The 25,206-nt window shown below is 45.3% G+C and overlaps 1 protein-coding gene across 3 annotated transcripts in view; it reads right to left on the bottom strand.

The window, feature by feature from the left end:
* The window catches only part of ADCY8 (adenylate cyclase 8), a 221,055-nt gene that overhangs the window by 155,417 nt on the left and 40,432 nt on the right, over positions 1-25,206 (bottom strand). For all 3 annotated transcript variants that reach the window (XM_027063898.2, XM_027063895.2, XM_027063896.2), the window contains exon 2: positions 15,550-15,699. In XM_027063898.2, coding sequence (XP_026919699.1) covers positions 15,550-15,699 — 150 coding nt within the window. The remainder of the gene's footprint in view (positions 1-15,549; positions 15,700-25,206) is intronic.

Genomic DNA, 25,206 nt, shown 5'->3' with positions numbered 1-25,206 from the left:
GGCACAGAGCCCAACGTGGGGCTGGAACTCACAAACTGTGAGATGGTGACCTGAGCCGAAGTCAGACGTTTAACCGACCGAGCCGCCCAGGTGCCCCTGTAAGGCCTCTTTTTTTTTTTTTTTTTTTTTTTAACGTTTATTTATTTTTGAGACAGAGAGAGACAGCATGAACGGGGGAGGGGCAGAGAGAGAGGGAGACACAGAATCGGAAGCAGGCTCCAGACTCCGAGCCATCAGCCCAGAGCCCGACGCGGGGCTCGAACTCACGGACCGTGAGATCGTGACCGAGCCGAAGTCGGATGCTTCACCGACCGAGCCGCCCAGGTGCCCCTGGAAGGATCCTCTTTAAGAAAAAGATTGCAAGCAGTAACTACACACGTGCCAGGACCCTTCGGAGGGCTTTGGAAGGACCTGTTAAGTGAGAGGTCCTGAGGCTTAAGTTTCATGAGCTTCACTAGAGCTGGCAAACAATCCTGCATTCTGAGCAGAGCAACTTTTATGATTGTAAATGCTGGAAGGTGCCCACAGCTTGGAGCAGCACCCCGCCCGTGGCTGCATGTGGACAGATAAAACAAATTACTACCTACTTCAACTCTTAGCAGGCAGCTGTTCCCACAGACACCTATTTATAAGTGTGCCGTAATACATGCTTCCCAGGCTCTTTGAACGGTGAATTCTCTTTTTTCCCCACACGGTGAATTCTCTTTTTTCTCTCTCCCCAGAAAACGTTCATTCACTCAATACACATTTTTCAAAGTTTGGAGACACGATGAACAAGACTAATCTGATCCCTGCTGCGACCAAATTACATACTAGTTGGAAACAAGGAGGCATATGCATTCACGATGTGATTTCACGTAGTTTTAAGTTCCACCAAGAAAAGAAAACTGGGTGGTGTGGTAGAGAATATACCTGTGTGCGGAGAGTGTGGAGAGGGTCAATATCACTCAGGGAAGGCATCCTAATTAAGGATACATTTGTGCCGAAGCCCGAAGGAGGAGAATCCAACACCGGGAATTCTGAGTTTCTAATTCAGTGGTTATGATTCTGGGGTCTATTTAATTAGCAACTGACAAGAGCTTTATAACACTCATTCGTGGAAATTTGTAAAGTATTGACTATGGGTTATCTTTTCACATTGATCCAAGAATATCGTATGTCAAATCTCACGGTTCATGGGTTCGAGCCCCGCGTCAGGCTCTGTGCTCAGAGCCTGGAGCCTGCTTCGGATTCTGTGTGTGTCTCTCTTTCCACCCCTCACCCACTCGCCTCTGTCTCTGTCTCTCAAAATAAATAAATGTTTAAAAAATAAAAAAGAACATCATGTGTCAATAGTGATTGGAGGAGCTCTAATTTGGAGGTAAAAGACTGATTAAACCTTAAAGAAGCCCCTTAAAGGCAGTATTATCAGGACATTAACCATCCTCCTCCAATACAACATTTAAACAATTTAAAAATAATCACTTATAGGGGCGTCTGGGTGGCTCAATCGGTTGGGCATCCGACAACGGCTCAGGTCATGATCTCACAGTTCGTGAGTTCGAGCCCCACGTCGGGCTCTGTGCGGAAAGCTCAGAGCCTGGATCCTGCTTCAGATTCTGTGTCTCCCTCTCTCTCTGCCCCTCCCCCGCTAACCGCTCTGTCTCTCTCTGCCTCTCAAAAATGAATAAACGTTAAAACAATTTAAAAAAAACCACTCACATCTGAAGTGTGGTTACAGTTAGAAGATCACCTTCCTGTGTACGGGCTCATTGAATGGGCACAAGAATCCTTCGAGGTAGGAATTATTAAAACAATTTTACAGGTGAAGAAACTCAGGCTCAGAGAAGTAACTGGCTCGAAGCCAACCTCTGTATTAATACAGGACAGCAAACTGCACATCCCTTTTCTGCTGCATCTAAAAAAGCACGGCTGTCAATGCCTGAGCTCCAAAAAAGAAACCGAGTCAGAGGCCAGAGGGCATGGTGGAGGCAATGTGGCAGGTGGCCCTTCAACTGCTATCTCCGCGAACTGTCTGGAGAAACTGTTCAGGGCAGGTATGGACATGTGGTCCCTGTGACCCCCTCCTCCGAGCCTATAAAACCAATTGGCTGTTGATCTGCATCGTCAGTTTTCACTTCGGTGTTTAATGGTACGCTGATGTCAATTTTCTGCTCATGAAAAAAATGATTAAACAGTTCTCATTTATATTTGAAATAACAGGAAGTATCATAATCAGCAAAGTTTACCTGGAAAACACAGGCAATGTTCATTCTTTAGTTCCCTCTAACTCTGGGCAAACACAAGCTACTCCCTGAACAGAAGGTGTAATTCAATTGCCTTTGACTTCCGCGGCTTTTCACACTGCAAACATCTGAGTCTGGCTCTCTCTCTACTTATTTAAAATCAATTCAGTCTCAGGGCACCTGGGTGGCTCAGTTGGTTAAGTGTCTGACTTTTGATTTTGGCTCAGTGGGATCGAGCCCTGCGTCAAGCTCTGTGCAGAGCGTGAAGTCTGCTTGAGAGTCTCTCCCTCTCTCTCTCTCTCTCTCCCTCTGCCCCTCTCTCTCGCTTGTGCATGCTCTCTCTTTCTCTAAAAATAAATAAAATGAAAAAATTTTTAAATCAATTCAGCTTCTGGTAGTCTGAGGATTTTGTTTTCTGTGCGAGACATTGCCTTATGATTAAAACAAATGCTTTAGAAAGAGTCACAATTATGGGATGACTGGGTGGCTCAGTCGATTAAGCATCCAATTTCAGCTCAAGTCATGATCTATTCGTGGGTTCGAGCCCCACTTGGGGCTCTGTGCAGACAGCTCAGAGCCTGGAGCCTGCTTCCGATTCTGTCTCTCCCTCTCTCTCTGCCCCTTCCCCACTCGCACTCTGTCTCTCCCATGAATAAATAAACATAAAAAAAATTAAAAAGAAAGAGTAGTAATTACAACGACAACCCCACTGCCAACAACAGATCTTACTCAGCACTTAACTACGTGTCAAGCTTTATGATACACGATTCACCTCATTTCCTCCTTCCTCACAGCAACTCCCAAGATAGGTACATTTCTTACTGCTATTTCACAGATGTGGAAACTGAGGCTTAGGGAGGTCAGATAGTTGTCCCAAGGGCACGGAGTGAGTCAGCAGCAGCACCTGAATGCATACCTGGCTGTCCTGGTCCATGAGTGAGTGAGTTCTACGCACCAGGCTCTGAGCTATGGAGCCTCATCAAGGTTCATCCTTTTCTAGAGTGCCACAGACCATGTCGGGCTGACTCTCACAATCGCAAGCTTTTCCGCCTCCTTGCATAATCTATTGTGGAATATCATCTGCTACTCATCTGCCCGTGCAAGGTGCTATGCGTGTGCTAAGGAGGGAGTTAATGGCAGGCATTGTGGTCTGTGCTGAACAAAGCAGGGGATGAACTTCACGTCTGCCGTCCCTGTGCTTGAATGTACTTGACTGAGAGACTGAAGACGACGGCAATATGATATTAATGGCATTAGGATAAAAGGTCGGTACAGGGCACCACCTGTCTTTTTGTGTCTCTCAAAGAGGTATCAGGAGTATCGATGCGAACGACGAATTGTTTTGAGCTGTTGGAGACTTAAGAGGTATAAGATGAAGTATTTACATTCCTGTGATTATCAGACAAAAGAGGGGGTTTCCACCAACTTAAACTGCAGACTCTTGGACAGTAAGGAAGGAGGAAGAGGAGTTGATGGGGAAGAGAGGTGAAGAGGAAACACCATCAGTTGTAAACAGAATCTTCTGCGGAACTTATCATCCAACTGCTTGAGGAGGAGAGGGAAAGGATTCCTCCGTATTTGTCAGTGATACTCAAATCTGGGGGAAGGGCTTCATGGGCAACGCTCCTTCATTCAGTCATTATTGTATTTATTTGATACAATGCTACTACGTGTTTAAAAGCAGGTTAGATATGAGGAGGGAAACCTGAGTCCTCCACTGATCAAGAGACTTGGATTCCAGGGAAGAGGTATAAGACATGCCACCTGTCACTATGAGTTTCCCCTCCTTCCCACCCTCCCATCAACCCTCAGATTGTTCTCACTCAGTACTTAAGAGTCTCTTATGGTTTGCCTCCCTCCCTTTCTGTAACTTTTCTTTTCCCCCCTTCCCCTCCCCCATGGAGTTCTGTTAAGTTTCTCAGGATCCACATACGAGTGAAAACATATGGTATCTGCCTTTCTCTGCCTGACTTATTTCACTTAGCATGACACTCTCGGGTTCCATCCACATTGCCGCAAATGACCAGCTTTCATTCTTTCTCATTGCCAGGTAGCATTCCATCGAATATATATAAACCACACCTTCTTTATCCATTCGTCGGTTGATGGATATTTAGGCTTCTTCCATAATTTGGCTATTGTTGAAAGTGCTGCTATAAACGGGGGGCGCATTTAAAATTGGTGCTGCCAGAGCACCCGGGTGGCTCAGTCAGTTAAGGTCATGATCTCCCAGCACTCGGGTTGGGGTTCGAGCCCTGCCACTGGGCTCTGTGCTGGCAGCTCAGAGTCTGAAGCCTGCTTCAGATTCTGTGTCCCCCTCTCTCTGCCCCTTCCCCACTCCTGCACACGCTCTCTCTCTCTCTCAGAAATAAATAAATGCCAAAAAATAAAAAATAAAATTAAATTAGTACTGCCCAGGGATGGCACATATGAATAAGAACACGAACAGCAAGAAGAGAAATCCTACAGTTTAGAATCAGAGCCAGAGTGCGTTCTGCTATTAAGTTCAGGGCATGACCCAGAGGGTCCAATAGTTCAAGGGCCAAGTCTGACATCCAACTTTCACCTCTATGCTCGATTTCCTCGCAGCAACCTTGAAATACAGGGATCATCATTTTTGACGGGTGAAAGATCCAAACTTCAGAGAGTTTAACCGATGCACCCAAGGTCACCCAGATACGGAGCTGGAGCTAGCAATCGAATCCAAGTTCATTCTTCAGAGCTCACCCTCTGTCCACCACGTCAGAAAATGCAAATAATGTACCGAAAAGATCACAAAGAAGCCGGCAGCCAGATGGGACTGTAAGACTTGCTGTTCCACCCACAGGAGGCAAACACAACCCCTTGAGTGAAGTCAGCTATTCTCGAGAGGCAAGGCCATTAACACTGGTGTCTGTTCGATGCTCAGAATCTTACCAACGCTTAGAGGGAATCGTCCTACTAAGCGTGATACCAGAGTGTAAAAAACCCGTGTTGACTAATAATCTCTGAGTGCCAGTCATATTTCATGACTGGGAGGAGCACAGGGAGCTTCCTAGAGGGGATGTCTGAGCATCAGCTCGGGGTGTCGGGGAGATTTTCACCGAAATAGCCCTAACATTTGTGGAGTTATTTATGGTTGAAATGACACTGAAAAATCAGGCATTAATGCTATTTGTCTCTCAGAACACCCCCATGGGTTAGGGCAGGAATTACTTGTAATTGAGAGATGAGAAAGCTTGCACACAAAGGGGTTCAACAACTCGCACGGTCACATAATTGACATGGAAGGAGCATCTAGGGCAACCGTGTCGAGTAGAAACATCATGTGAGCCACATTGAAACTCCCCAGTGCACGCCTTTTACTTTATCGTACTTTATTTTATTATTTTTTCAATGTTTATTTTTGAGAGAGAGAGAGAGAGACAGAGCACGAGCGAGGGTGAGGGAGGGGCAGAGAGAGAGGGAGACACAGAATTGGAAACAGGCTCCAGGCCCCCAGCTGTCAGCACAGAGCCCGAGGTGGGGCTCAAACCCAAGGACCTTGAGATCATGACCTGAACCGAAGTCAGACGCTCAACCGACTGAGACACCCAGGTGCCCCTAAAAATCCCCAGTGTGCACGTTTTAAAAAGTAGAAAGAAACAGTTGAAATGCATGTCAATAATATATTCTATTTGCATGTCAATAATATATTCTATTTGATTAAGGAGAGGGGTGCCTGGGTGGCTCAGTTGAGTAAGCTTCTGACTTCAGATCAGTTTATGATCTTACAGTTGGTGAGTTTGAACCCTACATCGGGCTCTGTGCTGACAGCTCAGAGTCTGGAACCTGCTTCACGTTCTCTGTCTCCCTCTCTCTCTGCCCCTTCCCCTGCTCACACTCTTGTCTCCCCCTTTCTCAAAAAGAAATAGTTAAAACGTTTTTTTAAGAAGTTATTAAGGAGATATTTTATATTCCTTTTGTTTTTGGTAGTGTCTTCCAAACCTGGCGTGTATTTTACGTCACGGCACATCTCAATGTGGACAGAGCATATTTTAGGTGTTCCATAGCCACCCATGTTGGGCAAGGCAGAGCTTTTCTGACTCCTTGTCTTTCTAGTTCTACTAAACTGCTTCACAAATACAAATGGCGAGGGATGGCAGCAAAGGGAGCGATAGGAACATGGAATTCCGGGTCTTAGCAGGACACAACTGGTCACTCAAAAAGGGTAACAAAGAGACTTTAATGAGGGGCACCTGAGTGGCTCAGTCGGTTAGGCGGCCAGCTATGGCTCAGGTCACGATCTCACGGTTTGTAAGTTCCAGCCTCACGTCGGGCTCTGTCCTGACAGCTCGGAGCCTGGAGCGGCTTCAGGTCCTACGTTGCCCTCTCTTCCCTCCCCTCCTTGCACTCTCTCTTGCTCTCGAAAATAAACAAACAAAAAATTAAAATAAAAAAAAAGAAGAGACTTTAATGAAAAGTTAAGGAAGCCGACAATGGATGGTGAGACGCAAGATAGCCAAAGACTAGGAACAGTGAATCTGCAAGTGCCCTTAGAACCTGGCAAATCCTGTAGCTGGAGGAGAGGTCTACCTGATAGCAGCTGTGGCCTTTGGTAGAGAAATGTTAAGCACTGGCGTTCCACAGCTCAGCCTGGTAGGTGACGGGGAGATAAAACCATTGACCTCTTTGCCCTCCCATCTACTGGTCTCCATCCTGTGGCTCCCGTTGGCCAAACCCAACCAGAAACTAGATGGTAATGAGCCTGTGGATGCTTCCCTAAAGGGTAGCCTGCAGGGGCACTGATAAAAAAGAAGGGTAGAGGTCTGATCAGGAGGGTGATCAGGAGACATCCAGCAAAAAATCAAAGGCACAGAAGGGTGGGCGCGTTTGCTGGTCGGGGTAGAGTACGAGAATGGAGGTAGCAAGTGAAGCAGTTGAAAGGTTGGGCTGAACCAGGCAAGGATGGGCTGTAATGCCGGGTGAGTGAGATTGGGCCATACTCTATGGGCAGTAGCAATCCACGGGAGGATTTAGTGTAAAGTCTTATATAACCAAAATGGGGCACTAAGATGATGATCACGACAGGTGTTACATTGGGTAGGGTTCTGAGATGTGAATTAGTTACGTGCCTCACCCCTCCGATGAACCTGCCAAGAAACACCCGTAAGAGGTGAACAGGAATCAAGAGAGACACTGTATTACTGGCAAAGGGATGGGGACTATGGGTCCGAAGGAGAGCCTCAGGGTGGAGTGACTACAGGGGGCTAGACCAGCTCCCAGTAGTTAGAAACTGGTTAGCACCCATTAGGAAGCTAACCTGTGTGGGAGGGCTTCAACAGTATTAGAGGAAGGGATACAGGGACAGTGAGTACATTTATGGCAGAGACAGCATTAACAGGCATTAGCACCACAGTCGATGTGGAGAGATCAGGTCAAAAAAATGTGTATGACGGAAGAAAGTGCATTTGGGGGAGATGAGAGGATCCTGAACAGGCTGAGCCAATGATACCAGGGGGCCATGCAGATGAAGCTGCCCAGCAGGAATGGATAACGAGCATCTGGAACCGGGAAAAGAACACGGTGTTAGAGATATGGACATGGAACAATCCAGAAGTGATGGCTGAAGCCGGGCTAAATCACCACAAGAGAGACAAGAGACAAAAATGGTGACTTAATAGTTTTTTAAATCCAATCAAAAGTCAGGACCAACAGTTACATCCTCCCCCCGTTTCACAAAAGTCTTCTGTGGTTCGTGGTTTCTGGACGACACAGCTTTGGAACATTTCCGGCATCGCAGGAACTTGGCAAGCACACAGTTGCAGAGCATTGTATCCTGGGGGAAGACGGTGACTGGGATACCATTTTGCTTTTTACCCCCAAAATACCCGAGGGAAGTGGAAGTGAACCCGTGAAAAGGAATGCAATGACGCTGTGACAGAAAGGGAGCATGGAGGTGGAGTGACTTCCAAGATGAGTTGGAAACAACAGAGATGAGTTGACGTGAGATTTATTTATTTACTTATGTATGTTAAATGTGAAGTCATGTATGTGAACGAATAACAGAAGGAGAAGCTGGCTGGGAAGATGAACGAACAGGAAGATTTTACGTGTCAAGGACAGACTGGGCTCCTGGTTTTGGAGGACAGGGGCCCTGGAAACCATAGCACAAGAGGAGAGTATTTCCCCGATCTATTTATTCACAAGTATTTTTGCTTGAAAGACTACTGCGAAAACACAATGACAGCATTCATTATGACGTTCATTGTCTCTGCTTTTCTTCCCAGCTCGGGCTTCTCCCCTTCTGGATCCTGAGCTATTGCAAAACACACAATGAGATACATATCCGATCTTCGGGGAGTTCACGGTGTACAAGGAAACATAAAGCAGGACGTAGCAGAATGTAGAAAGAGATTAATGCCATAAAGAAATGCACAAATGAAACACGGAGGTCGCAGTTGGGGAGAACAGAGAAGGTCTTTGTGGAAGAGGTGACATTTGAGCGGAGCTTTGAAGAGTGGATGAGGTTTATGGATGAAAGGAGTGTTGTACCAGGTAGGGGGAAAAGCAGAAGCAAAGGCATGAGCTTACTAAGGCAATAAGAATGTTGAGGAGACCAAGAATATTCTCGTATCATCTAGACCATAGTTAATATGTATTAATGACAGATAAGGATGAACGTGACAGGTGCTACGTGGGTGGTCTTCAACGTAAAAGATGGAAAATAGTAGAAAAACGGACGATAAAAGACTCAACATGTTTTTTGGAATATAATGAGAAGACAACAAGTTGGAGCAGAAAATCCAAATATTCTGAGATTCTGCCATTTTCAGGTCAACCTTGATTCTTCCTTGAATAAATGGGCAAACACATGAATGGATGACAAGGCTCTGCCTTAACAGTTACCTGTAACTTTGGAAAAAACTAAAGGGGGGCACCTGGGTGGCTCAGTTGGTTGAGCATCCGACTCTTGATTTCAGTTCAGGTCGTGATCTCAGAGTCATGGGATCAAGCCTCATGCTGGGCTCTGCACTGAGCATGGAGACTGCTTAGGATGCACTCGCTCTCGCTCTCTCTCTCTCTCTCTCTCTCTCTCCCCCCCTCTGCCATTCTCTCCTGCTTGTGCTGTCTTTCCAAGAAATATATATAATTCCCTCGATTCTGTAGGGCACTAATACGAATCAAACTAACCAACCCAGAACTCAGTAGGAAACCTAACTTTCTCACTATTGTCCGAAACACTAGCTTCCACCAAGTTGTCTAGCAAAGATTATTTAAGTTAAACAGAATTGTTTTAACATAGCTAAAACATCTGCTGCGTTTAAGAATAATCTTCCTGCTGCTACAACATATGGCATCATCAGAAACTTTATTTCACTGCCCCCAGAGCTTCGGAGACACCTCGAAATGCCATGATTACCATAGGCAATTTTCAGCAATTCTCAAACTAAAAGAAAAACAATTAATTCATTTTAATATTTAAAATAAACAGAGGCCATTGGATCATTTGGGAGGAGCAGTGGGATCACAGTAACTACAGTGATTAGAATCCAGTTCCCCAAAGACAGATGTCTTAAGATTCAGCTTCTAGATGGAAAATTCCCCTAACAGGTTTGTACAGGACATGTGCTCAGTCTGTCCCAGTCTATTCCTGAATTGGATAAGAGCCCTCCCCATGCCATTTTTGATGGGGGTCACAAAGGACAGAGACCCCTTTACTTTTACATAAGAGAATTATTACAACATGACCCTCGTGTAGGCAGAAGTCACGCCCGGGGGCCAAAGTTTGAATTCAATATAAATCAGTTAACCAGACATTAATCAGAAGATCTTTTATTCCAGCCATTGTGCTGGATAAATGCCAGAGAACCAGGGGCGCCTGGGTGGCGCAGTCGGTTAAGCATCCGACTTCAGCCAGGTCACGATCTCGCGGTCCGTGAGTTCGAGCCCCACGTCGGGCTCTGGGCTGATGGCTCAGAGCCTGGAGCCTGTTTCCGATTCTGTGTCTCCCTCTCTCTCTGCCCCTCGCCCGTTCATGCTCTGTCTCTCTCTGTCCCAAAAATAAATAAACGTTGAAAAAAAAAATAAATGCCAGAGAACCAGATGAATTAGAAAGAGCAGACATCTTTAAGTAGCTATTGGCTGTAGAGGACAGAGGGAACACAGACTAGTCCGTGGCATCAGGTGCGACAGGCTCTATAGCAGAGTTAACTTTAAGGAAGGCTGGAAGCCTGCAAAGCTGCAAAAAGCATTTCCACTCAACTTGGAAAGAGGAAACCAAGCCTCGTGGAGGAAGGATCCCAGAATTGTCTGGGTGGAGACGTTAGGAGGGAGGTGGGCTTTCCAGGCTGAGAGAACCGAACAGCACAGGACAGTCGAACAGCAGTTCTGGGAGATGATGGTCGGTCATCCAGTATTGTGAGAGTGGAGAATCTGGGAGAGAGGATGGGGGCTGGAAGGTGGGCCATGTGTGGGGGTTCGGATTTTGTCTTGGAGGGAACATGCCACTGAAGGGTTTTCCCGCAGAGAGAAGAGTGACATCAATGGCATTATCATCATAGCATCATCTTTCGTATGGCTTGAGTACACCCTCTGCCTTGGGCTAAGAACTGTTCCTCCTTAATCCGCACCACAACTCTTGGAAGAAGGCAGAATCATCATGCTCATCTCATACCCACAAAGGGTACATACCACAAGGTCTCTAGGAGGAATAGTGTACCTACGTTTCCATAGCCAGGAAGCACAGAAAGTAGGACTGGAATCCAGATCTTCCAGACATTGAAGGTTTGGCTCTAAAGCACTAGTCTATCCAGGCTTCTGAACCAGACCAGGGTTTTGGAAAGGAGTACAGATTGGGGAAACAGAAGCTGGAGACCAAGAGACCCAGAGATGTTTAGTATGTGCCATGCAGGTGACGACTGGGGATAAAAATTACCTTTTTTTGTTTCTTTTTAAAGTTTACTTATTTACTTGAGAGAGGGGGAGAGCATGTATGAGAGATATAGGGCAGAGAGAGAGAGAGGGGGAGAGAATCCCAGGCAGGCCCCACACTGTCAGTGCACAGCCTTACGTGGGGCTCAATCTCACAAAGTGTGAGATCATGACCTGAGCCGAAATCGAGTCGGCTGCTTAACCAACTGAGCCACCCAGGTGCCCCCAAATTAATTTTTTTTAAAAGGCGATGCCCTTGCCTGACCAAAGGAAAAAATCAATATGTGCTCAACCTCTTGATATCAATCATCTAAATGAAACATGTCAACATTCGGACCCATTCGGTACCTTCTGTCTGGCATTGTGCCAGCCGCCGTGGGAGGGAAAGGTGGTAAGAGCCGCCTTCAAGAAGTTTTGTTAAAAATCTCGGTTGTAGAGACTTTGAGCACAAAGTGTTAACATTTGCTCGTCTCTCCTGCCTGCTTGTTCTTGACCATGGAACCACCCATGCAACCTCAGGTTATCCAAGGACAGAGCCTCTTTTTCCCCTGACCTCAGGCATCATCATGCCATGGGACCCGCCACGCAAGCGACGGCAGGGTTCGTGTGCCGTTTATTCTCTAGCTGATGCTAGGCAATTTTTCTTTGGAAAAATTATTGGAAACCACTATTAACCATTGACAATTTCAGTCACTTTATAACCGTATACTCCATGCTGGTTTTCAGGCACTGCTAGGTGGGCCGTATGGACGAATGAGCCACGGGTGAGTTTTAAGGAGCTCCCAGATACCCTACCAAACAGGCATGCAATGATCAAGGTCCAGTGTGGCATAATGTAATAAAGATGTGCAGTAGACCTTCTTAATTTTGGTATGCATACCACATAGTTAACACTCAATAAATATATATTGAATGTCAAAGTGAGTGGAATAGTTTGCCATTGAAGGAAGTACATAACTTTGGTAGGGGCTGTCAGAGAAAACCTACGTCCCCGTGTTGCTGTCCTTCATCGCATCATATGCATCACATCATCAGTATCTTTGCTAATTCTTTCTCCCCCTCTTCCAATAATGAAAGCTCTACTCATCCTCCAGGCCCAATCCAGAGGACAGACGGAGACTTATTTGTCTCTGTAACCCCACCATGAGTGGATGAATGGATGGACGAGTGCGTAAGTGAATAATGGGCGTAGGTCATCATGGAGTGCTTCTAATTGTCCAAACTGCGTCCTCCCTTCTTTTAGGTTGTTTGTGTTGATGGACCCTTACGTGGCACTCTTCACTGCTTCTCCGCCGAGCTAAATCCTACTCACAGGTCAGCTCAGGCACCGTGTCTTGTAGGTAGCCTTCCATCAGCTTGCTTCTAGGTTTGGCCCATACGTTAATGCCATAGGCATTTGTAGAGCTACCCCTTTCCAAATCCAGTAAACTCTGTAAGACCAGGAACCAGCTGCTAGTCACTGTTATGTTCCCAATGTTCAGCAAAGTTCATGGCACATAACAGATCCTCAATAAATGAATTAATTCGTGATTGAACAAATTAAGTCATTTGACAATTTCCTTTGTATCTTACCATGGGATAAAGCCAGTTCTCAAAGAATCCCACAGAGCTTGAACATTTCTGTGGAATAAGGCCCCTTGATTCTGCATTTGTAAGTACAAAAAAAAAGAAATTTAGTCTCCTTTGGGGATCACTTCCCAAGGAAAAAGGATCTGCTGTCACTGAGGCTCTTTCAGGGTCTGCTTTGCAGGGTATAGAATTTCTAACAGTTACGGTATTGCAATTAGCTCTGATAAGAGGTAAATGGGGTTGGATTCGTTAATGACACAAGATATTTTAACAGATATGGAGCCTAATGTTGCTATGAACGTGAGGCAAACCACGATCCTGATTTCCTTCCCAATGAGTAACTTACACTTGGGGTTTCAACGGAGACGAGCCAATCCATAATATGTTCTCACAGGGGTCCCTCCCGGGATTGAGCTACGCTGGCTGACTCATGCATCATTATGCACCATCATGCAAACTCCTCACTGAGCTGCAAGGGCACGACACACAGTACTTCTCATTAAGCTGCCTCTTCGGGAAGAGTGTTAACAGTCCCATGCCACAGATGGAACAACCAAAGCTCCGAGCTTGCTGGGGCTCACTAAGATAGTAAGTCATTCAGCAAAGATGTCCAATCCTGAAGAGTCTCATTTGAAAGGCTTCTCTGCCTCTCTACCACCGGGGAAGTTCTCAGGGATAATGGGGACCTGAAGCAGAGACCAAATGGAAAGTAATTTTATCACCGAGTGAAACAGAGTCAGCTCCCTTAGCTACTACCACGGGGGGGGGGAAGGGAATGGTCAATATACCGGAAACACATTATCATAGTTGTGAGGCCAGGGCTACACCAAACCTACAGCGTAGTTTGCTGCACATTTAGAACGAAGAGTATTCCACCGAAAGACAGTCTTTTCTTATAAAGAGGCCGACTTATAATTTTGTATTGATGCATACACATGATCTCACTTGAGGCAAACATAAAGCTGGAAAGGAAGCCATTGGCTCATGTTTGGACGAGGAACAAAGACAAGAACTCACTGGCTCCAGTGGCCCAACCAGGTGTTAGGACAGCTAATGCATGAACTCTAGTCACTGCTCCCTATCTTCCAGCTGTCACGGGTTCTCGCCTCTGTATACTGTTCTTTCCTTCGTCCTTCCACCAGCTTAAAAAAAATAAAGATTATGAAAGACAAAGGAAGGTCCCTCTGCCATGTGACATGACTAGATGACAGTGACTCCAGGGCACTCAACCTGAAGGAGGGGAGACGGAAGAAAAGTCTTAGGGGTATGATAAAGCAGCCCTTTCCAGTGCCTCCCATACTTTGTAAACATTAAACAAAAGCCTGAGCTTCCCAGACAACTCACCCACAACTGCAGCTCTGGCCGCAAGAGAACACCAACAACAGTCGAATAAATTATTAATACGACAGCATTCTCTGAATTGGCTCGCGTCCCATGGAAAGAGTGACGGGCCAGTCTGGCGGGTGCTCTGTTTTGCAGAGGAACACAACATATCATCCCGGAAGATACCCGTGTTTATTGCACAAGGTTGATTTCAAGCTATTTTTCTGGATTATTTTATAAGGACATTCAGGACCGCTATAGTCAATCTATTATGAAGTTGCATGACGGCTCTAGACATTAATTTAAGAAACTGGATTCTGATATTCCGCATCCTATGAAGTCCACGGAGGGCCTGGAAATTGGGTAGTTTCCTCTGTGCCCCTGGCAATGGCATGTGGCAGTGGGACTTGAGTTTGGGGCAGTTGCACCTGCCTACCTGCCTCAATGAAGGTCGCCCAGACGTGGCTCCCATCACTTCAAAGATCCATGTTTTTACTGATGATCTGACCAAATTAAGATGAAGAAAATGTGGCGCTTTTGGGGGGCAGCTACTCTCTTTATAATTTCTCAAACTACTATCACGTAAAGCTTAATATAACATGTGCGTATCCACAGACGTAACATTTCTGAAAGAGAGCCTAAGACGAGAGAACTAATACATCTGTTGCACCCAGAACTCCCAAGAGCAAATAAACTTAGATTATATGCTGGTTCTATAATCAATTTTCCACACATTCCTGTTATTCCTCTTTGAAAACGGCTTTCAGAGGCAAAGATGTGCACGAATTTTGAAGAGGGTATGAATAATTTTCCCGGGGCAAATCTTTATTTTTTGAAAGCTAATTCATCCGGCGGGATATATATATATATTCAAAGCCAATATATATTTGAATTATATAATTCAACGCCAAAACTACTTTTTAAATCCTTATAACATCCACCCAATCAGGAGGTCTACAAAACTGAATTTCAGTCTCTTCAAACTGGAAACTCATGGCCCCGAACCCAACCCCACCTGCTTTCCCTACTGCATCCCCTGGCCTGGGACCGCCATCATGTTCCACGAGATATACTGTGTTCGGTAATCTCTTCTGAAAATCAGGACGAGGCGTCAGGACCTACACATACACGAGATTCTTCCATAAGCTTACTACAATTTGAATTGGTACGTCAGGAAAACATTTACTTGAAATAACCATTCACAGTTTCAAGACAGGAGGATCAAAAATGAGAATGTTCGTGGTTTTTAGGACTCACGGCCTTGTTCACAAACACAGATGTCAGTCCACGTGTCAGAAAAGCACTCTGGGACAAATCGCTTTATTTCTCGTAGACGGCCTTTAATTGAAGGTGGGAAACAAAACCAGACGTGCTTTGAGCTAGAAGTCGAACATAACTACTTTGGACTCTGGAATCCTGGACGCAGACTTTAAGAGAACGCTCGAAGTCAAGATTTGTTTGGGGAGGAAAAAAAGAAAAATAGCTCCATGGATCTCAGACTGGCTGGGGATACCCAACGCCAGGCCCTTCCATTTGGTACCTGTCTTTGGTTTTCCGTCTCCAGGCGCAGCCTGGCCTCCACACACCTCCGTGTCTCCAGGAAGGCTTGGCGCTGGGCCCGGTCTGACAGGTAACTGATGAAGGTTCCAGCCGTGTTCATACACATGAACAGCACTGCCTGGGCCATCACCTAAAACACATTTGCAAACATAGGCCGGTCAGATGGTTAAAACAACAGCTGTGTGGAGACAAAGAGGAAAACATAAAGAAAGGCTCCCAAGGTAAATCTTAAGGTACTCCTGTAAAGTATGAGGCTAACAGAACCATATCCTTCATTCAGGTCTTAGGTGGAACAGTGCCTCGGAGAGGCCGCCCTCGAACCTTCTATTCAACTCAAAAGCTTCTCCCGCTGCAAGTCTGGATTTGGGCCTGAATTGGAAACTTAAGGTACGATGAGGGGGGGCTTCTCTCTTCCTCACTCTGACTCACTTCCTCTTCACTAGCAGAAGTGCGTCGTTAGCCATTCAGAGGATTGGAGAAGCAGGTCGGAAGAAGGGAAAGAGACGAATAAGAAACAGGAGAGGTTAGTAGTTGGACGGCGCTCTCCTGTTTTGCCTTTGTACTGTTTGGTAACATCCAAGTCCTGTGGCTTCTAACTCAAAAAAAGATATCATAATTGAATGGATAAAGGATATGTGGTTTATACATACAATGGAAATCTACTTGGCAATGAGAAAGAATGAAATTCTGCCATTTGTGGCAACGTGGATGGAGCTGGAAGGTATTATGCCAAGTGAAATAAGTCAGTCAATCATATGTTTTCACTCATGTGGATCTTGAGAAACTTAACAGAAGACCGTGGGGGAGGGGAAGGAAAAAAAAGTTACAAACAGAGAGGGAGGGAGGCAAACCATAAGAGTCTCTTAAATACAGAGAACGAACTGAGGGTTGATGGGGGCGGGGGGGTGGTGCGTGGGGGAGAGGGGAAAGTAGGTGATGGGCACTGAGGAGGGCACTTGTTGGATGAGCACTGATGTGGTATGGAAACCAAATTGACAATAAATTATATTTAAAAAGATATCATATTCATTAACTGCTTTTAATCCCCGTGGCTATTATCCTATCCCTACACACCAAAGTCTCCTGGCTGGACCTTTACATCAGGCTTCTTACTTGCACATTTTCCCCTTTCAAACTACTCTCCAGTGAAGAAAAGCAGGAAGATTCTGGAAAGGAGTCAATACTTGGAAGAAAGAAATAGCCAAGTGTGGATTTTTTTACTTTTATGGCTTTAGCCTGAGGCAAGTCACGGATGGCACCTTGTAGGGTAGCAAAAACTCAAACAGAAAACCCAGGTGGCCTGAAAAAGCAAAGATCAGAGTTCAGACAACTATAGCTGCTAGGAAATGAGGGGCAAATCCCCCAAAGAAGGGAACCAGTGAGGGGGAAGCTTAAATTCTTATATAAAATCTTCTCTGAACCACATATCCACAGGGAAGACAGCAAGTGATTAAGCTGATGGTAAAAGAATTTAACTGAGATTTGAATTGCCTTCCAAAAGACCAATATTGTCATTTCATTTGCACCAAGTTAATCACTTGTTAAAACAAAACAAAACAAAAAAGCATTCTTTCCCAAAGAATGCAAGAGAATCTACAATCTTAAACACATAGCCATCACAGTGTCCTAAAGACAATGCAAAATTATGTGATATAGGAATAGACACGAAAATGTGACTCACTCTAAAGAGAAAAAAATGAACCGAGATGTATTCTGATGCCCCCCCCCGCCATAAGTTGGCATTAGCAGACAAAAATTCTAGTAGCTTTTACAGCTTTTGTCAATGATGTAAAGGTAAGCATGCTAGCAATGAATGCAAAGCCAACTCTTGGCAGAGAAGTAGAAACCACACACACACACACACACACACACAAATGAAAATTCCAGAAGTGGAAAACACAACATTTCAAAACAAAACCGTCACTGGAGGATATTAACAGCATAATGTCGGTGACAGAAGGAAAAAAAAACACTAAACTTAAAGATAAATCAATAAACCAAGAATAATCTGGGAAACAGAGGAAAATGTCATAGACAGGGGACACGCTCTCCAGTTACAATAAAGATTTTTCAGGGTAGATAAAAAGAAATACATTTCCAAAACACATTGAAACAAAAAGTTTGAAGGCCAAAACAGAATACAGCGGGTTTTGCTGTGTAAATAAAATGAAAGAGAACTGAAGGAAGACAACATTACGAGCGATAAAAATCACGAGATAATGGTAAGAGCTTTAATTTACCAGAAAGATACGAAAATTATGAACTTGAGCACATGTAACGACATAGCTCAGAACACACAATGCCAAGTATGAGAGAAGTCTGTGACATTATTTACAAGTCTACCATCACGCTGGTATATTTTTTACATAATGATCAGCAGTTAACAAACCAAGCAGTTAAAAATCAGCAAGAGGGGCAACTGGGTGGCTCAGCCAGTTAACCACCCAGCTCTTGGTTTTGGCTCAGGTCACGATCTCACGGTGGCGAGACGGAGATCTCACGTCGGGCTCAGTGCTAAGTGCGGAGCCTGCTTAACAAAAAGTTTGAAGGCCAAAACAGAATTAAGACAGACACTTTGAATAGCTCATACAACTAACCAACGTGAAATGAACACTATGCAGCAACTAGACGGTACAAATTCTATTTAGGTACATATTGAACAATTATAAATAGGACTGTATGATAAAACCTGAAGGTAGCTTCAACAAATTTCAACCAACTAGTATCATATAACCATAGTCACTAACTACAATAAAGTCAATTTACACAGAAATTTTAACGGATAATTAAGACAACATCATGTGTTTGGAAATTAAAAATATTTCTAACTAACTCATGGATCTAGAAATATATTATAATGGAAAATATGCATAATGGGGCACCTGGGTGGCTCAGTTGGTTAAGTGGCCAACTTCGGCTCAGGTCATGATCTCGCGGTCCAGGAGTTCGAGCCCCGTGTGGGGCTCTGTGCGGACAGCTCCGAGTCTGGAGCCTGCTTCAGATTCTGCGTCTCCCTCTCTCTCTGCCCCTCCCCTGCTCACACTCTGTCTCTCTCAAAAATAAATAAACATTAAAAATTTTTTAAAGAAAATATGCATAGCTGATGAATAATGAAAATACTACTGAACAAAATTTAGTAGACCTCACAGAGGAATGTAAGGTAATTAATGCTTTATTCTTAAAAAGGCTGAAAGTCCCTGTGCTAGCCATTCAATTTAAGGATTTAGCAAAAAACGAAAAAGAATAAATCCAAAGTAGGTGGAAGGAAAAAATAATAAAATAGGTGCAGAAATAAATAAAAAACAAATATACACTAAAGAGGATCCGTGAAGTCAAAAGCTCATTTTCCAAAAACACTAGCAACCAGTAAGAATTCTTACAAGCTTAATTTAAAAAAAGAGACAAGGTCCAAACAAGCAATGTTAAGGATAGGAAATGGGACAAAGACATTGCAGAAATTAATAGGTCATAAAAATGTTATGAAGTTTAATGCTAAAAAAAATCTGCAATGACACTGATGTACTTCTCAAAATACATCTTTACCAGAACTGACTCGAGAAACAAGGAGAAAAAAATCAATAAATGGAACCATAATTAAAAATCTTTTCAGGGGTGCCTGGGTGGCTCAGTCGGTCGAACGTCCGACTTCCGCTCAGGTCACAATCTCACTGTCCGTGGGTTCGAGCCCCGCGTCGGGCTCTGTGCTGACAGCGCAGAGCCTGGAGCCTGTTTCGGATTCTGTGTCTCCCTCTCTCTCTGACCCTCCCCCATTCATGCTCTGTCTCTCTCTGTCTCAAAAATAAATAAACATTAAAAAAAAATTAAAAAAAATATCTTTTCATAAGGAAAGCAATGGGTCCAGATGCCTCTAATGGGGCACTTTACAAATAACTGCAGAAGAAAGAATTTAAGTATTTCATAATCTCTTCCAAAGACAGGAAAATTGCAAACACCCCCCAACTCAGTTTATACGACCGGCAAAGCCTGATACCAAAACCAATATGGTTCGCGGATGAAGGTAAGTAACTGGTGAAACTCACTCGTGAACGTGGAAGGAGATACCTACACGCAGTATCAGCAAATCAAATCCATCAAGAGATAGAAAAAATAATTTAAGTTGACTACATGGAATTTTCCTCAGGAATCTGATGACAGTTTAACATTATCAACTCAATTAATGTAATTCACATTTACAGCTTTTCAAAAACATATAATCAGGGGCACCTGGGTGGCTCAGTAAGTTAAGCATCTGATTCTTGATCTCAGCTCAGGTCTTGATCTTAGGGTTGTGAGTTCAAGCCCTGCGCTGGGCTCCATGCTGGGCGTGAAGCCCACTTAACAAAAAGCAAACATATACTCATTCCACTGAAATGAAACGGTACTGATAAAATTCAGTATCTTTTCATTAAAAAAAAAACAAAAACAAAAACAACCCTGAGATTAAAAATAATCTTTCATTTTTGATAAGTTTACTTCTTTACTTTGAGAAAGAGAGGGAGAGAGAGAGAAAGAGAGACAGCACGAGCAGGGGAAGGGCAGAGAGAGAGGGAGAGAGACAGAATCCCAAGCAGGCTCCCCGCTGTCAGCACAGAGCCTGCCGTGGGGCTTGATCTCACAAACCATGAGGTTGCAACCTGAGCTGAAATGGAGTCGCACGTTTAACCCACTGAGCCACCCAGGCGCCCTTCGTTATCATTTTTATATGCACGGTCTCCTTCAGTGAGGCCGTGGATAGTTCTGGGGACAGAAACTGAAGCCTGGGTTTATAATTTCTAGGTTGTACATTTTGTACATGTGCGTGCAGTACCTATCCGAGCACATGGATTTTTAAATTGCTAGACTGATAAATTTATCGCTTCAAAAAAGGAAAAAGGCCAAGTCCTCATCATGGCAATAATGCCTGCTTGATCGTCTTCAAGTTCATTTCACACCATTTCTCCCCTTACTCACTTTGTTCCAGCCAATCTGGTTTCACTTCTGTTCTTCTGATAGGCCTGCCCCGCCTGGGAGCCAATGTTAATGCTGTTCCCCGTGCCGGAGACACCGTTCCCCACATTCCTTGCCTTGCTGCCTCCTCTTGTTCGTAAAGAGACTGGACTTCGTGGTAGTTTTTTTCATGGAGGTGCTCCCTCATCACTACATCAAGTGGGATTTTCCTGCTTTGCTTACCCTTGCACACTGTGCACTTAGCACACACTGCAATTGTACCTGAATGTGCTTGGTGGGTTAGTTGATGCCTATTTGTCACGTTGGATTATTAGCTCTACTGATGTGAGGATGACGCTCATTTGAGCCACTGACACCTAGTACAGTGTACACCTAGTGGTACACCTAGTACCTAGCACAGTGACTAGTAACTGCTCAGCAACCAGTAAGCACTACATATTTGCTGAATGAATAAATAGCGTTCCTATGTCCCACTAATCATCATTTACAAGATATGATGAAACCCATCTTATTCACAGTAGCAACAATAATGTAAAACACCAAAGAGCATCCTTGACAACAACGAAAGCAAATGTGAGAGCTGGAAAACAACAGCAACAACAACAACAACAAGAAAAACTAAAGTATGCAATGTTACAGAGGATAAAGGAGGGAGGCATTTCCGGTAAAGGGATGCTAACTGCTGTTAACGATGGAAATACTGCCTGAATTGCTTTACAGATTCAGTATTTTACTCCCAAGTGGAAGCCAATTTAAAAGTATATCTGAAAGAACAGAGAAGTTAGAATACAAATGGGATTTGGGAGGAAGGAGCCGCGGGGGGCTTGCCCAGCCAAAAGGTAACAGGCATCATCACGCTACAGTAAGTAACATTCTGTAGCAGTAGAGAAAATCCCAACTGAAAAATCAGTGGAATAGAAACGGAGTACACTAGGGGCCCCTGGGTGGCCCAGTCGGTTGAGCGTCCGACTTCAGCTCAGGTCATGATCTCGCGGTTCATGAGTTCGAGCCCCATATCGGGCTCTGTGCTGACAGCTCAGAGCTCGGAGCTTGGAGCCTGCTGCGGATTCTGTGTCTCCCTCTCTCTCTGCCCCTCCCTCTCTCTCTCTCTCTCTCTCTGCCTCTCAAAAATAAAGAAAACTAATTAAAAAAATGACAAGAGAAAAAAAAGAGACAAGAGAAAAAACAATGAGTTTTTATGATGATACGTATGGCTCAACAATCAGGAAAAAATAATCGTGAGTAAAAGGATTCGATGACTACTGGTCAGCTGCTGGGGAAAAAGGATTCTGGTCACCTCATGCTAAATGTACCCATGTTGATGCCAGTGGATTCAAGAGTTACATGTGGAAAATGAGACTACAGCGCCTGGGTGGCGCAGTCGGTTAAGCGGCCGACTTCAGCCAGGTCACGATCTCGCGGTCCGTGAGTTCGAGCCCCGCGTCGGGCTCTGGGCTGATGGCTCGGAGCCTGGAGCCTGTTTCCGATTCTGTGTCTCCCTCTCTCTCTGCCCCTCCCCCATTCATGCTCTGTCTCAAAAATAAATAAAGGTTGAAAATGAGACTACAAAAAAGGAAAAAGGGGATATTGCTCTCATCTCCTACGCACAAAAGCATGACCGAAATCCCAAAGATAACTGGTTTTGTGTTTTGTTTTTAGGAATCTCTATGACCAATGTGGGGCTCGAGCTCACAACCCCGAGATCAAGAGTCACATGCTCTTCCTTCCGATGGAGCCAGCCAGACTCTCCGAGATAATTAGTTTTTGGGTTTTTTTGTTTTTTTTTTTAATTGAAACAATCTAACCACTGCTGGACGGAAAGCAAATTGGCAACACGTTGCAAAACTTTACTCTTATCTTTTGGCCTTCTAACCTAACTTGTCGTTACCTATTTTAAGGAAGTAATCAGGTACAAGTCCAGAAACTTCTGGTAAGGGATGTTCACCGCAGCGTTCTTTATGGGGAGAAAAAGGAAACTGTGTATTTTTAGCAGCAGCGGAAACGGCTGAATGAATTGGGCTGTGCACATGTGAAAGAACGTAAAATCACATGAAAATATTTAGCGGCACGAGCCAACCTGTACGGTACACTAAGTAAAATTTAAGTTTAATTCGAAACTTTTAAGATTTAATTTAAACTAACTTTATGTTTTAAAAGCTTTCATTTAAAACTCTCCAGTGTAAAGCTGTGTTAAAAAAAATGGGGCGCCTGGGTGCTCAGCTGGCTAAGCATCCAACTTCCGCTCAGGTCACGATCTCGCGGTCCGTGAGTTCGAGCCCCGCGTCGGGCTCTGGGCTGACAGCTCGGAGCCTGGAGCCTGCTCTGGATTCCGTGTCTCCCTCTCTCTCTGCCCCTCCCCTGCCCCTCTAGTACAGCAGGTCCACGGGCGGGACTAAGGGAATCTCTGCTTCATAAGCATGGCCGGAAGATCACATAGAACACTACCTTTTGGCTTCCTTTCTCTAGATCCACAGCCTTACTGAATTCTGAACGCCCAGAGGGCGGACACCGTGTCCCTCCATCTCTTCCACGGGGCCTGGGGTCCTAGTGCTCGGCAAACACCCGTCCAGCCCAACTGAGCAAAAAACGTGGCACAGCCACATGAGCAAATCCCAATCACCCACCACTTTGGTCCAGTTTTGTAATCACCGGAAATGGGGACATTGTCACTGAGATAGGAAGCCCTCCACGAACTTCTCCAGAACAGGATGAGTCCCTCCCCACCTCCCCCCACCAACTCCTCCCTCCACCCCTGCCATTGGAAAGGGTTCTCTCTGTTGGACCCGTGGCCTCCCACCCCGCCAGGGTGGTGACCGCACTGGGGGCGCTGCTGTGTGAGGCCAGGGGGCTCAGAGCTGGAAAGGCTCACAGAGTCGGCTTCCCTATTTGATGCAGGACGTGCATGCTGTCCCTGCAGAAAAAAACCACTGCTACTTGCCTCCAGGTGGCCAGACCGGAGGTGGAGGAGAGGACCGGCTCCCTGGGGCCTCCCAATCGCAGTGTGTGATTTCTGGTGTCACGGAAGGATGCGACGCGTTTTGTCCGTGGCTCGCTTTGTGCAGGAAACATTGCCCGGTCTGCAGCCTGAGCTGTCAGCGACTAGAGGAGGCCTGCTTTGCTAAGAGCAGGGGAATCACCCTCCTTCCCCATGTTCCTGGGTCTCCAGGAGCATCCACTCGAGTGCTATCGCGTGTGGAAAGGCCAGATCTGCGAAAGTGATTCTGTGCCTGGAGACAGTTTTATTTTCTTAACTGAGAAAGAAAATAAAGGAGAGATGTGTCGCGATCCAATCACGACTGATTTGCATTCGGATACTTTCTCACGTTGTACTGGAAACCAGCAACTTGAAAGGTGATACCCTTAAGCTCAACTTATATGAAATTCTGAAAACTAAGTTTTATAGGACGTCTGCCTTGCTTTGACCTTAGCACCAAAGTTTCATCATAAGCTTTGGAGGATATGCAGACTGAAACCGGGGGAGTACAAGATAGCAAGTATAACTTACTTTTTTGGGTTCATATTAAGTGCAAGTTATCTTACTAAGTAATTTTCACATATGTTCTTAAATAATCTCAACGGAGAAGGAACTATTATTATATCTATGTGAGGAGGCTGGAGTTCAGAGAGGTTAAGGAACTTGTCTAAGGTTAAACAGCCCTCACGGTGGTAGGACACAGAATTAAAGGCAGGAAGTCTGACTTTGCAGGATCCGGACAAGCGTTGGCCAGGACCTGAAGGAGACCTTTGATATTCAGAAGAAATGGCGCCCTTTCTGGAGACTGGGGTATAATTTAGCAAATAAATACCGCACAACGCCTGAGGCACGCTGAGTGTTTTGCCACGTAATGGGCGTAGGTGAAAGATGTGGGTAAAGGCCTCGTGTCTGCAGGTGAATGAATAAACCTGGCGGGAGAGGGCCTGGCATCATTTTCTAACAGATACCTAGCATTTATTGAGCACTTGGTATGTGACAGGAATCCTTCCAAGGGCCTGGCAGGTTTTAATTCATTTAGCCCTCGCTCACAAGAGCCCAGCACGGTAGGCGCTGTTCACTAATCTGCTGGAGATAACAGAGGAAGCTAGCGGTAGGGCTGGGGTTGAACCCTGCTCCCTGGAATCGGAGCCTCAAGTCTGAACCACCGGGCCCTCCAACCTCAGCCCTGGGCCCTCTGCTGTGCCAACACAACGAAAGGTGAGCCACAAATGCAGACTCAGCACACGCACGGCAGAGGGTAGGATCTGGCCATTTCTGTGGCTCCGTTGTGGAGCCCGGTGAAGGGGAAGGAGCCCTGGGGGAGCCGTGTGTGTATGTGTGTGTGTGTGTGTGTGTGTGTGTGTGTGTGCGTGCTGTCCAGCAGGCTTGTTCTAGTAAGGTCCAGAAGACATTGAAGTAGTTCCAGGAAATCAAAGAGAATCACCCAGGGCAGGGACAAGGCCTTTGGACACACCTTGAAAACGGTTACTTTTCAGAGAGTCAGAGATTCACGGGGCATTTGACTGTGAACAGACTCCTGTCCCAGCCAGTGCCCGCGTGTCCTTCTCTCTTTTCCTCACAAAGTGTTCCCAGCCGCATCAATTGCCTTCGTCCGTAAATGTCAAAACTAAGGCCCCCGAGAGTAGCTTGCCCAAAAGCAAACAGCTTAGGTGACTCAGGAACCTCGAGTAACAGCAGGCTCCTTGACCCCCCAAA

The sequence above is a fragment of the Acinonyx jubatus genome, chromosome F2, assembly GCF_027475565.1.
Source record: "Acinonyx jubatus isolate Ajub_Pintada_27869175 chromosome F2, VMU_Ajub_asm_v1.0, whole genome shotgun sequence".
NCBI lineage: Eukaryota > Metazoa > Chordata > Mammalia > Carnivora > Felidae > Acinonyx > Acinonyx jubatus.
Note: the sequence above shows the minus strand (reverse complement) of the source record. Positions and strands in the feature narration are given on the sequence as shown.